The following is a 14,017-nucleotide window of genomic DNA, read 5'->3' on the forward strand; positions in this document are numbered from 1 at the left end:
TTACACACCAGAGGGTTACAAGGGAAAACTAGAAAAGACCAGGGAAATGAGCATAGGCGACCCGGTGTGGGCTCGAAACTATGGGGACGGCCCTAGTTGGCTCACAGGACAAATAATTAAAGTAACTGGCCCAAAATCATACGTGGTAGAGCTACCCGACAACAGAGTGTGGAGGCGCCACATAGATCAGTTAAGGAAACGAATAACCGACCAAACTGAACCAAACGAAACATATCATGATCAATACCAATTTGATTCCACAGCCAACAATGACCCGGGGGAGGCGCAAGACTTAGCTGAGATCCCAGAGTTCCAGCGACGCCATCAGGTTCCCGAGGGAAGCGGCAGGGAAATTGAAAAAAGTAATCCAAGGCCCGATGGCCAAGAAAAAGAGTCGGCCAATAATCCGGAGCCCGTTGGCCCAGAGAAAGTGCTGGGAGGAGAAAACAGCCCCTCCGACCAGCTCAAAACACCACCCAGAACTGAACCGCGCAGGTCAGAAAGGACTAGGAGACGCCCAGGTTATTTACGTGACTACGTCGAAAAATAACATGTAAATATTTATGTAAATAGAGGCAGAGTGTTTTCTGGGAGGGGAGGAGTGTTATGTATTAGTGTTGTACCTTTAAATATTTGAGCGGGAAATCAGCACGTTGCTGATTGGTCAAAACCTCCAACAGAACTGTATAAAAGGAGAGGGTTTTCGCCCAGCCCGTTGCTGGGTTCACCCTATATTAAAGAGCTGTTGTCACTACCCTGGTCTCCAGCCTCATTACTTCCCGAACTTAACAGTGTCCAATCCCAGTCCATCTCAATTTAGGGTTTCCTGCCTAAACAGGGAGGTTGGACTAATCCAGGGGTCTCCAACCTTGGCAACTTTAAGACTTGTGGACTTCAACTCCCAGAATTCAGCCAGCAAAGCCAAAGCTGGCTGAGGAATTCTGGGAGTTGGTCCACAAGTCTTAAAGTTGCCAAGGTTGGAGACCCCTGAACTAGAAGACCTCCAAGGTCGCATCCAACTCTGTTTATTCTATTCTATTCTATTCTATTCTATTCTATTCTATTCTATTCTATTCTATTCTATTCTATTCTATTCTATTCTATTCTATTTCTATTTCTATTCTACTGCTGTCAGTGTGTAGCTGACTCATTTTGTCTTTTATTGTGTTGAGTTTTCCCATCTTCCTGCTGCTTACATCACACGTTCCCACTGTAATTCTCTTTGTAGCTCCTGATTTTCTTTCCCTGCATGACAACATCAGCAACTAGACATCCCAAGAGCTTTAATCTACCCATGTCATAAACACCTTCACTACTCCAAAACATCCTCACCTTTTCCTCAATAGCAACACTGAATGTTAGCTGGCCTGAGAGGCCCATCATCCAGCACTCAATGTGCTTTATTGGTAGAAACAGAAATGGCTTACAGTTACATAAAAAAGATGTTGAGACGCTAGAAAGAGTGCAGAGAAAAGCAACAAAGATGATTAGGGGCTAAAACATATGAAGAGCTGTTGCAGATATTGAATGTGTCTAGTTTGATGAAAAGAAGGTCTAGGGCAGTGGTCACCAACCACCAATTTTCTCCGTGAGAAAATGTTGGTGGTCCGCAGAAAAATTATTTGCATTTTTTATATTGCACTAAATACTATTTATCTTTTTTAAAAATAAAAATAGCAGTCGCGATATGTAGTTTTATACTTACCTGGGACTAAATTTAATTGACCACAGTGGTGCTTATTCCCGAGTTAGCTTGCATAGAAGCACGTTATAGGAGCTACTCTTATCATTTTCCACTCTTCACAAAATTTTTAAAAAAACAACCCATAGTATTAAGAAAACCATTTGTCCCTTTTAGTAATTTTTTTAAAATGAATCAAGAAACTGAGACAATTGGCTCAGTTAAAAAACAACAACAACAGAGAAATATATGCACCCTTTTATTTTTGAGAAAAAACCAACCGCCCTCTTTTTCAATTTGCTTATTTAAAGGAGGAGGAAGAAGAAAAAACAACTTAGGAGCGCTCCGCCCTCCGAACTACATTTCCCACAAAGCGCCGCTCTGCGCGCATGCCCACTGGGGGTTCGTTTGACTGGCAAGTTGTTTGTTACATTCTGAAACAGCAGCAGCTTTCCTGCACTCTCGAGCTCCCAACTCTCTTCCCAGCTTCTGCTGCCCCCCCTCCTCATTTTCCCCCCTTCCTCTCCTTTGCTTTTTTTTTTCCCCTCATTCCTTCTACTTCTGGACTTAGCAATAACTCCTTTCCTGTATTTCCTCCTCCCCCGTTTCTTTCTTTCTTTTTAATAATAAATACCAGATTCCACCCCCTTTCTAAAGTCATTATTAGCCTTCAAACCCCCACTCCCCCCACCTCTCGCTTCTCTCTGCCTGCGCTGGAAAACGTAAAAGGAAAAGACAGTGGAAAAATACTCTGGTTGAGTAAGGGGAGGGGGGAGAGAGAGAGAGAGAGAGAGAAACAGCCCACAAGAAAAGCGGAGAATCGAAACAGATGAACTACAAATGAGAAAGAAAAAAAAAATGGAATTGCACATTTTAGAGCACCGTTTAAAAGTAGCCAGCATAGCGAAAGACAGCATCCAATTGTTTACCTATGGATTGATCAAACTGGCGTTCCTCTCCTCCAAGACCAGGTAAGCCGGCTAGAGAGCTAACGATTAATTAATTGTTGACACAGAATTGTTAAAAACGTGAAAAGCGACGGAAAATTGCCCTGCAAAGGAAGCGACACAGGAAGATCCTTTTAAAAATAATAATAATAATAATAATCACTTGCAGGCACCAAGGTTTTTTTTGGTGGGGGGGGGTTGGTGGGGGGGAAGGTTATAGAGGGTTTAGTTTTAAGGAGATAACACCCAGCCCCCTTTTAACACACTTGTGTGTGGATGTGTCTCCACACATAGGTATCTCGTACTCCCCAGTCTCTTGCTTAGAGCTCTCAATGGTTTCTTTCATTTTCTAGTATCTTTTCAATAGAGACTCTGAGTTTCTGCACAAACACGCCCCCTTCTTCCCTTCCCCCCCCCCCAGTGGAGTCGATTTTTTAAATTCTCCTTTAAAAGATGTTGCTGAAGAAAACTAGCTTTTAGGATTTGGGGCTCGCTCTTCCACAAATTTCCAAACTCACCTTTAAAAATAAATAAGAATAATAATAGTAATGTTAATAAGGAGGTGTAAGTGTCTAAACAACAACTCAAGAGAGGATCAGCGCCCAGGACAACAAAGAACAGCAATAAGAACGGGAGGGGGCAAAACGAGAGATATTTGTGGGTTGCATATTTTATTCCTATCTGTTAAAATCATGTCAGGTTTGGGGAATGGGAGGATTTATTGATAAATGAGGGGGGGGTTATATTCTCTGCAACATTGCCTTATTTTTCTTTTTTTACTCTTTTTGAATAATGTTCTTTTGGAGGAAGTCAAGAGATCTGGATTAGCTATATGTATATGAACAAGCGGAACAAAATAATAAAAATGTTTTTTTGTTTGGACCGTTGAGTTCGATCACTGGATTCCTTCCTCTCCCACCCGCACACAAATCATTTGACTTGCAAATGCATAGTAAATAGAAAGATGGGTTTTCCTTACCCACCTCTGCTTATTTTGTGCAGTTAGACTAGGAGATGGGAGTTGAGAAAAACCATTTCTGAACTCAGTTCTTGCCTCTTGACTGTACAGCCTTTTTAAGTATGCTGACAAGAACCCCCTTCAAAAACCATTTTTAATAACCACACACCCCTAATGGCCCTAGGGAAGGCTGCTAATAGAACGAGTGTGCATATTCATGTTGAAACTAAATTGCAAATTAAAAATGCAAAGATAATCTTTCTTTCCCCCCCCCCACCCCCTTTCTTTCCATCTCAATCTGCCTGGTTAAATGGGGGTGTTTGCAATTGAATTTCATTATTGTCCTTTATCTCCAATGAAAACTTCACTGGGTTGAAATTTCCCTTTGATTTGTGGCTTGGCAGTTAATGTGGTTTGCTGTGTAATGTTACCACTGCTAACTTGTTTACAGCTTCTTTTGAATAACTCAGCTGGGTATTATGCTTACAGTACAACAATTATTTTTTTAAAAAAACAACAACACGCACAATTCTGTTGATGGACGTCAACGAAACTCACTCCCCCCCCCCTTGTATTCTTAATCTCTGGTGTTATGGGAGAGGGGAAACCATCCCAAAGGTTGTTGTTTTTAATGTCACCAATAACCTTTAAATCCTCCTTGTCTAAAAATATTGCATTTCAGACCTCAGCACAGCAGCCTTTTATATCCTAGCTTAACACATTGCAAATCCTTGAAAACACATGCCAAAGGGAATGCAGAAGTTGGATTCTTTGCCTTGCTAGGAGCTGGTAATACTGCTAACTTTTTCCCCCCAGCGATTTTCTTTAACTTTTCATATCAGTGTCTCAAATGGCATTTTATTATATATAGTTCTTTAGTAGGCTGCCTCAATTTCTTGGATGAAATTGTTAAGCTTGTGATGGAATGCTTAACTCTGATGTTACAGAAGTGATAGCCTTGCCAGTAGAGTTGTTATTCTCCCTTGTGCTTTGCAATAATGTAATTGCTCTAGGGACAGAATAATTATTCTATGACCTGGACAGATGCAATTGGAAAAAAAAAGACTCCTGACTTAGGCTACTTCTGTTAAAAAAACTGAATATTTCTATAGAAAGTACAATAGACAATTTGATCATTGGTAACTGTTTGCTTCTGAAAGTGCTTTGCCATTGTCTTCTGAGAGGTGGTGGAAGTTTTGTTTTTTACAATCTAGCCTACAGCTCTGAGATTTCCTAGTGGTGTTCCATCCTAGTATAACCAGTTCATAAGCTTATACCTGTTTTAGATTCTCCTTCAAGACTAAATTGACCCAGTGCTGCCACCTGCCGAGATAGTTCTGCAGTTCCTTCGTGAAAAACAACTCCCTGTTCATTCAGAATAAAGCCAAGGGTGATCCTTTCTCTGGCACACTAGTGCTCTCTGTAGAGAAACCGTGTCCACCCAGCCTGTTAAAGTGCATTGAAACATTTCAGCTCCCACCATCAGTCTGATGTGGTATAGCCAGGAACTACTGTTTTACCAATCGGTTCTGCTGGATACAGCCATTAACCAATAGAATCCTGGGTTGTACCAATTTGTAGTGTAATGCAGGTTGGATTTTTCAGATTTGAACACTTCATGTTTTTTCTTAAAAGAAAACTTATGAAGTTACAGTATTATTTAAGGAGAGAGAGATTTGGGAGAAGCAATTTTTATTTACATTTATAGGCACATCCTTTTTTTTCTTTCATCTATGGGGAGTGAGGGGGAAGAAAACCCACATCTCTTTTTACTCCTCTTTCCGCTTCTCCCAACCCATTTTAACATATTTCATTGTAGAATGTTCTTATTGTAATGGCAAACATGAGCTCCCGCTTCCTTTTTATTCATAACAACAGCTTTGCAAGTTGAGCTTGACTAAGGGCCAAATCACCATTGTGATTTTATTTCTATAAAATAAAGGGAATTCCACAAGCTCAAAACTGAAAGACACATCTTTTGCCCTTTCTCATCGCACTTTGCAGTCCACTGTCTTAAGATATTTTCTCTCTGTAGTCTCAGCCCTACCTGCCTTGCAGGGTTGTTGTGGCAAAAACAAGAGGCAGAAGTATTAGATGTTTGTCACTTTGAATTATACATATAAAAAATGATAATCTAATAATAATAAACTGACCAGCCTAACTTTTCTGATATCAGCAAAAATTGGCTAGCTACTGCAAAGTAGAAAATATATCTAACTCTCTTCAAATTAAAATTTGTTTTTACTCTGACCCTATTCTTGACAGATAAAATGTTGGATTGGCACCAGACCCAGGTTCAAATCAACTGCAGAAGGTCACTCAGTGACTTTAGGCTGCTCATCAACCCAACCTACCGTACAAGGCTGTTGTGCCCTTAAAGGAAAGGTGTGATGTGAATCACACAGTTCAATGACTGTGTGGTCTTCAAGATTAAAAGAGGATGCTATAACCCAAAATAGCATAATACATATTCTGTAAAAGTAGAAGTACATAATGATATTTTAGAACCAATGGTACTTTCGTTAGCTGTTTTAAGGAGTAACTCTTTTCATTTAAAAAGAAAAATGTTTCTACGACTCAGATTAAGTCCTTGTTTCTTTTCCCTTCCAAATCACATGGCTTTAGACCAGGGGTGGGATTCAAAGAATTTACCTACCAGTTTGCCCAGCACTGAAAATGTGACCTCTGCACATACACTTTGCTCACATGTGCGGCTTCCACATATGCACACGGCTTGAAAATGTGGCTAAATAAGATGGCATAGCACCAGAGCGGGTGGACGGGCCCACCCACAGGTCGCTATTACCGGTTCACTCGAACTGGTCCGAACTAGCTGAATTCCACTTCTGCTTTACACTGATAATCTGATGCAAGGTGAAAATTGAATTCCCCACTCCAGTTTTCTCCAAACCTAAAGAAGCCACAATGTTATGCTCTCTAGCTATGGTAGATTATATATGACAGAACAAAGAGAAGTTTCTGTGTAATTCTAGAAACTGAAGTCTGATCCACCTAGAGGAAACCAGTCTTAAACAATAACTCATTGCTTCCCCATACTTTGCATTCTTTACTAGAGGTAAGGGAGACAGGCAGAGAATGTGATAACATTTGTTTTAGTAGCTACAATAGGCTGACCACCTATTCTTTTGTACCTTTGGCATTTTATTTATTTTATTTTATTTTATTTATATCCCGCCTTTATTATTTTTGTAAAATAACTCAAGGCAGCCAACATACCTAGTACTCTTTCCTCTTCTTAAATTCCCCACAAGAACCCTATGAGCTGGGTTGGGCTGAGAAGAGGGACTGGGCCGTTAGTTAGCTTTCATGCCTTCAGTGGGATAGAATTCACAGTCTCCTGATTTGTAGCCTGGTGCCTTAAGCACTAAAAGGTTCTTCCTTTTCTTAGAGATGCTATAAATCCCAGAATTCCCAGTTCCCATGACTGATTGTAAAAGGTAAAGGTAAAGGTTCCCCTTGCACATATGTGCTAGTTGTTCCCGACTAGCAGGCAGTGCTCATCTCCGTTTCAAAGCCGAAGAGCCAGCACTGTCCAAAGACGTCTCCATGGTCATGTGACCAGCATGACTAAACACATGGAACGCTGTTACCTTCCCACCAAAGTTGGTCCCTATTTTTCTACTTGCATTTTTTACATGCTTTCGAACTGCTAGGTTGGCAGAAGCTGGGATAAGTAACGGGAGCTCACCCCGTTACACGGCACTAGGGATTCAAACCGCTAAACTGCTGACCTTTCAGTCGACAAGCTCAGTATCTTAGCTACTGAGCCACTATGTTGGAATTCTAGCTTTTGTAATCAGATGAGATCTGGTGTGTGCTGTTGTGACCCAGGCCTAGTAGGTAGTAATAAACTCAGTCTGTGAAAAAACAAACAAACTTTATTCGAACAGCTGGGAATTACTTCATTCCCAGCGTCGTTCAACTCAAAATAAAACAAATGCCTCCCAACACAAATTCCTCAGTTATCTCGCAAACCTTGGTCCAATTAGGCAAACTGCCAAAGGCCCTTCCTGGCAAACGTCCAGAAGCCACAAAAACAAAGACGTAGAGGAAGCAGAAGACACAGCAGAAGACGCAGCTACAATGTTGTTTTCCGGCAAAGGCCAAAAGGCCTTATGGGAGGCTTAAAACAGACTCATCTCTTGGCCCTGCTTCCGAGTTGTCCTCTCTGCTTGAGCTGCTTTTGTCTTCTGGCAGCTCTTCTCATGCGTGCATTGGGAACAGGCTCCTCCTGTTCCTCTGCCTCACTACTATCAGTCTCTGGAGGCTCTGGAGTCTGCACCTCACTTCCCGATGGCCCTGGCCTCACCTCAGCCTCATCGCTGTCCAACTCCGTTGCCAGCTTCTGAGGCTGCTGACAGACCACAACATGTGCTTAGTTGGGGAGAAGGAAGTAGAAAACCTTGGGGTAGAATTTCTGGGGAAAACAATTTCATAAATCAAAGTGGGAAGAAAACCAATGATTATTCTGTTGTTGTTTTTCACTGGTGGAAAAAGTAGATACTGTCCCTTAACTGTCCAGGCAGAAGTAAATACAATTTGTCCTCAATGTATAACCATTCATTTAGTGACCATTTGAAATTACAACAGCACTGAAAAAAAGTGACTTGCAACTGGTTCTCACACTTACAGCTGTTGCATGCAGCATCCTCATGGTCACGTGATCAAAATTTGGGCACTTGGCACTCCCCATGTATTTACAACGCTTGCAACATCCCAGAGTCGGGATCGCCATTTGCAACCTTCCCAGCTGGCTTCCGACCAAAGAAATCAGTGGGGGACACCAGATTTGTTTAATGCCCGTGTGATTCACTTAGCCACTGCAGTGATTCACTTAACAATCATTGCAAAAAATAATTAGCATGACTTATTTAACAACCACCTTGTTTAGCAATGGAAATACTGGTCCTGATTGTGGTTGTAAATCAAGGGCTATCCATGCTGTAGAATACTTGTTATAAGCTGAAATTGATTGATTATATCATCATGTTCTTTTAATGACCCCATAATCCCTTGCAGGGTGGAGTCTGAGCAACTGAATGGAGCTAACAGAGTATTTTAATGGCCAGATGCCCTTCCTGTCGCCAATGCGGAGTTTTGTTCAGCAGATATATTCTCAGTGTGCCCAGAGAGAGAAATATCTGCCTCTACCTAGGATCAAACTCACAGCCGCCTGATTGAGAGGCAAGAGCTACACTTCTAGGCCACCACACCACTCCTGAAATTGATTGATTATGTGCCATGAAGATATTAACTGTTAGTGACCACATAGATCTTCTCCAGAAGATCTCTCCCTATCCAGTCCTTCAGGCCTTCCAATACTGCATCGATCATTATTGTAATTGATTCCATCCACTTGCTATCGGTTGTCCTTTTCCCAGCATTATGGGACTGGCCCACCCCATCCATGCCAGCAGATAAGGAATCCTGTCAGTCAGGGTATTCTGGGTAGGGTAATAGAACAGCAGAACAAAAGAGTTGGAAGGTTTTGGGAGATCTTCTAGTCCAATCCCCCTGCCCAAGGAGGAAACTATATACCAGTGATGGCTAACCTTTTCTGGACCGAGTGCCCAAAGCGCGTGCTTGCACACACAAATGCGCGTGAATGCTCCCGAACCCCCAAAATGCAATGCGCACACAGCCCCCCCTGCACGTGGCCCACCTTCGTGCATGTGCGCATGGCCCCCCCTGCCCCGTACACCCCCCGCCCCCTGCACATGTGCCTGTGGCCCCCTGCACACACCCTGTGCGAAGACCACTGGCCGGAGGGAGGCGTACACACATGTGCGGTGTAGCTGAACTGGGGCGATAGCTCGTGTGCCATCAGAGAGGGCGCTGCATGCCACAGGTTCACCATCAAGATATACCCATGATGGCAAACCTATGGCACGCGTGCCACAGGTGGCACGTGGAGTCATATCTGTGGGTAGGCAAGCGTTGCCCTAGCTCAAGGGTCTGCAAACTTGGCTCTTTTAAGACTTGTGGACTTCAACTCTCAGAGTTCCTCAGCCAGCTTTGCTGAGGAACTCTGGGAGTTGAAGTCCACAAGTCTTAAAAGAGCCAAGTTTGCAGACCCCTGCCTAGTTCAGCTCCAGCTGATTTTCAGGCCTTCTGAGTTTCCTTGCAGTCAGATGGGCAGCAAACAATTAATTAATTAATTATATAAAAATTAGAACTTTCTCCAGAAAGCTGAGTCTTCACATAGTTTGAAGTATGGTAATTTGAACCTGGTCATTTTGCCTCAGGTGAGAATTCTTGAGTTGATTTATTCAATGATCCATTGGTTTGTTTTCTTGGTTGTCCATGGTAATCTGACAAAATTTCCCCAACACCAAAGTCTCAGAGCATCAAAACTCTTTCTTGGAAGTCCAAAACTGAAGTGGGGGAAAGTAATAATTCTTAGCATATATTTGTTTTTCTTCTTATCTTACTGCCTACTCCTTGAACTGGCATGATTTAGATACACTGGTGTGTGCATTTAAACTGTAAATAACCGGGACAGTAACTAGCACCAGCAGTGAATATTCTGTATATTACCCAATCTGTAGTTTAAACTGTTTAAAAGCCATAAGATTATTGCATTTGCATTTTTATGGTTACTTTGAATGTGTTGGTTCGAGATCCTGTTTTTCAAGGCCTAGTAATAGAATGCTTGGTTATAAATTATTTCAGTAAGAACAATCTTCCTTCAACTTTCACTATCCCAATACTGACTCTGTAATCTATTTAATATAGAGCGCTGTTCCATAAAAGAGTTTATTTTGTAAACCAAGCTCTTGTGGTTGGCAGGCTTTTGATGAATGTAACCTGTGAGATTATACTATGACAAACCAATCATGGACTTAGTGGTTAATGCCACTTTGGTTTAGTGGTTAAGGTGGCACCAAGAGACTGTGAGTTCTAGTCCTGCCTGAGGCATGAAAACCAGCTGGGTGACTTTAGCCAATCACCAGCCGACTGTGAGTTCTAGTCCTACCTTAGGCATGAAAATCGGCTGGATGACTTTGGGCCATTGTATTCTCTCTCAGTCCAACCTACCTCGCAGAGGAGTTGTTGGAGAAATAGGAGAAAATACGAAGAGGAAGGAGTGCTAGGTATGTTTGCCACCTTGAATTATTTATAAATTAATAAAGTTATGTTAAAAAACAACCCTTAAATAAAACAGTGTGCTGTATAAATCCAAACCTAAGCATGGCATTGGGTTGGATTAAGACAAGCTTTTCCCTAATTCTAAAATACTTTTAATTGCCTATAGAGAATAGAATCTACAGATAACCCCTGATTTACAATCATTTGTTTAGCAACTTCAAGTGCACTGAAAAAACATGACTTATGATCATTGCAGTATCCCCACCCTCAGTGAACGAAATTTGAGTGGTTGGCAGACGGCATGTATTTATGATGGTTGCAGTGTCATGGCATCATGTGATCACCATTTACGACATTTTCAGCTGGCTTCCAACAAGCGAAGTGGTGGTGGTGAGGGAAACTGGATTTCCTTAACAGCCATGTGATTTCCTTAAAAATTGCACTGATTTGCTTAACAACTCTGACTCACTTTGCACTTACTTGCTTAGTAGTAGAAATTCTAGTCCCTGTTGGAGTTATAAATCAGGACTATCTGAAACCCTGCATCTTGTAGTAAGGAGGAATCCATAGGGAGTAGGGAGATCATCCATACCAGGGCAAGAAAATGCACTTCTTTTTGATTTGGGCTTTTTCTGGTCCACTGGACATTTCACTGGTGCTTTGCAAGGAAATGATGTCTCTAATTTTTTTTCCCATCCTTATTTCTATTCATAAACTTACAATGTCTGATTCAGGGGTGGCATTCACTTACCTTCGCTACCAGTTCGCAAATGTGAGCATGCATGCGCAAGAGCGTCAAAAACGGGACGCCGGGTGTGTGGGCGGAGCCTCCCGCAGCCGCCGCTACCAGTTTTACTAAACCTGATAGAACCGGCTAAATGCCACCACTGGTCTGATTGCTTTGTTTCTGTATTTATTACCATCTTTTTCAAAATTTCATCTCCTGAATCAGAGAGAATAAAACCCAACTCTCAGACTTTGTAAAACAAAAACCAGGGAAACAAACAAACACAAAAAAAGGAGGATCAGCATAGGGCAAGGAAAATAGAACAAAAAGAGGGGGGGAAAGTGGTGAGCTAAAAGTAGATTGGTCTGTGCCATTCAGGCCTGGATAGTCTTCCTTTGTTCATGTTCTTGCACCAAAGACTGATTAGTGGTGCTTATTTCTTTGCTGACAGATGGGGATATGGGCTGCCTCCTTCATCCGGAGCAACTGAAAACTGAAAGATCGGCAGGTCGAATCCCTAGTATAGGTCTGCTGCATGAGCAGGGGGTTGGACAAGATAACCCCCAAGGTCCCTTCCAACTCTGTTACTGTTACTGTTCTTTCTGACCAAGGGGAGATGGAAGTTCCTTGAAGCTTCTCTCTTTTCATCCAGTGGATGGGGCCATGTTTTATTCTCCAAGCAGCCCCACCTGAAGGATAACGCTAACATTCAGTGCTATTTGTTCTTCCACTCCTAATTCCTTTAGTGCAACTTCAGTTATAAAAGTAACTTCAGCCAGCAGTGTGATGAAGCTGCAAGGAAGGCTAATATGATTTTAGATTGCCCTACCAGAACTGACACAATGACATGGGATGCAGTGGCTCAGTGGCTAAGACACTGAGCTTGTCGATCGAAAGGTCGGCAGTTCAGTGGTTCGAATCCCTAGTGCCGCGTAACGGGGTGAGCTCCCGTTACTTGTCCCAGCTTCTGCCAATCTAGCAGTTCGAAAGCAGGTAAAAAATGCAAGTAGAAAAATAGGGACCACCTTTGGTGGGAAGATAGCAGCGTTCCGTGCACCTTTGGCATTGAGTCATGCCGGCCACATGACCACGGAGACATCTTCGGACAGCGCTGGCTCTTTGGCTTTGAACGGAGATTAGCACTGCCACCTAGAGTCGGGAATGACCAGCACATATGTGTGAGGGGAACGTTTACCTTTACCTTACCAGAACTGATTGTGCTTCCCACCTGAATAGGATGTGCTTTGCTGTTGCATTACTTGCATTACAACATTTTACTTATTCATTAAAAATATTTATATTTTTATATATTAAAAAAATGTGCAATATAAAGGTGATCTTCTACGTACGACCACAACTGAGCCCAAAATTTCTGTTGCTGAGCAAGACACTTGTTAAGTCAGTTTTGCCCCATTTTTACGACCTTTCTTGCCATAATGGTTAAGGGAGTCACTGTAGTTGTTAAGTTAGTAACGTGGTTGTTAAGTGAATCTGGCTTCCTCATTGATTTTGCTTATCAGAAGGTCGCAAAAGGGGATCACATGGCCCCGAGATACTGCAACCGTCATAAATATGAGTCGGTTACCAAGCTTCTGACTTTTGGTCATGTGACCATGGGGCTGCTGCAATGGTCATAACTTTTGATAAGTCACCTTTTTCAGTGCCTTTGTAACTTTGAATGGTCACTAAACAAAGCGTTGTAAGTCATGGACAACCTGTATGTTCCCCTTTAATGACCTATGGGTGGCTTACCCATAAACGTATAACAAAGTGGTGCCAATTATTGCGGCATTTTATTGAAAGAAGAGTCAGTTAAAGCTAAAATCAGAAAAAGTTCCAGTAAAATCTTTGCAAACCCCCCCTCCCAAATAAAGGTAAGCTTTCTTAAAACTTGCAATGATGGGGCCACAGTGAAAAAGGCCCTGTCTTTTGTGTTAACTAGCTTGATAGCACTTAGACGAAGCCAAGGGGAAGGACTTGAGTTACTGATTTTAAAGGGTGACTAAAATGTAAAGTTAAGGTTCCCCTCACACATATGTGCTAGTCGTTCCTGACTCTAGGGGGCGGTGCTCATCTCCGTTTCAAAGCCGAAGAGCCAGCGCTGTCCGAAGACGTCTCCGTGGTCATGTGGCCGGCATGACTCAACGCCAAAGGCGCACAGAACGCTGTTACCTTCCCACCAAGGTGGTCCCTATTTTTTCTACTTGCATTTTTACGTGCTTTCGAAACTGCTAGGTTGGCAGAAGCTGGGATACGTAACGGGAGCTCACCGCGTTACACGGCAGCACTAGGGATTCGAACCGCTGAGCTGCTGACCTTTCGATCGACAAGCTCAACGTCCTAGCCCCTGAGGCCCATAAAAAGGGTGACTAGGTTGGTACAACTCTGCTTTTTTGAGAAGCACATTAACCTGAGAGGACACAAAATGTATTTAAACTAATATGATGGAAAAGACTCATGGGCTGTTACAGCAATGGTGGGGAGCATTCTGATTCATTTGCTTTTGGGTAAATGAATGTTCACAACACTCCCCAAATTCCAGATACGCCCACTGATTCTAAACATTGCCTCAACTTAGCTTAGGTAGGAGAGAA

General features: G+C 42.4%; 1 protein-coding gene across 1 annotated transcript in view; it reads left to right on the forward strand.

Moving 5' to 3' along the window:
• Positions 1-2,183: 2,183 nt before the first annotated feature.
• CASTOR2 (cytosolic arginine sensor for mTORC1 subunit 2) overlaps positions 2,184-14,017 on the forward strand; it is a 96,579-nt gene continuing 84,745 nt past the window's right edge. The window contains exon 1 of the mRNA XM_058164300.1: positions 2,184-2,652. Within this exon, the coding sequence (XP_058020283.1) occupies positions 2,522-2,652 (131 nt within the window). The 5' untranslated portion in view covers positions 2,184-2,521. The remainder of the gene's footprint in view (positions 2,653-14,017) is intronic.

Source organism: Ahaetulla prasina, chromosome 1 (genome assembly GCF_028640845.1).
Source record: "Ahaetulla prasina isolate Xishuangbanna chromosome 1, ASM2864084v1, whole genome shotgun sequence".
In the NCBI taxonomy this organism is placed as follows: Eukaryota; Metazoa; Chordata; class Lepidosauria; order Squamata; family Colubridae; genus Ahaetulla; species Ahaetulla prasina.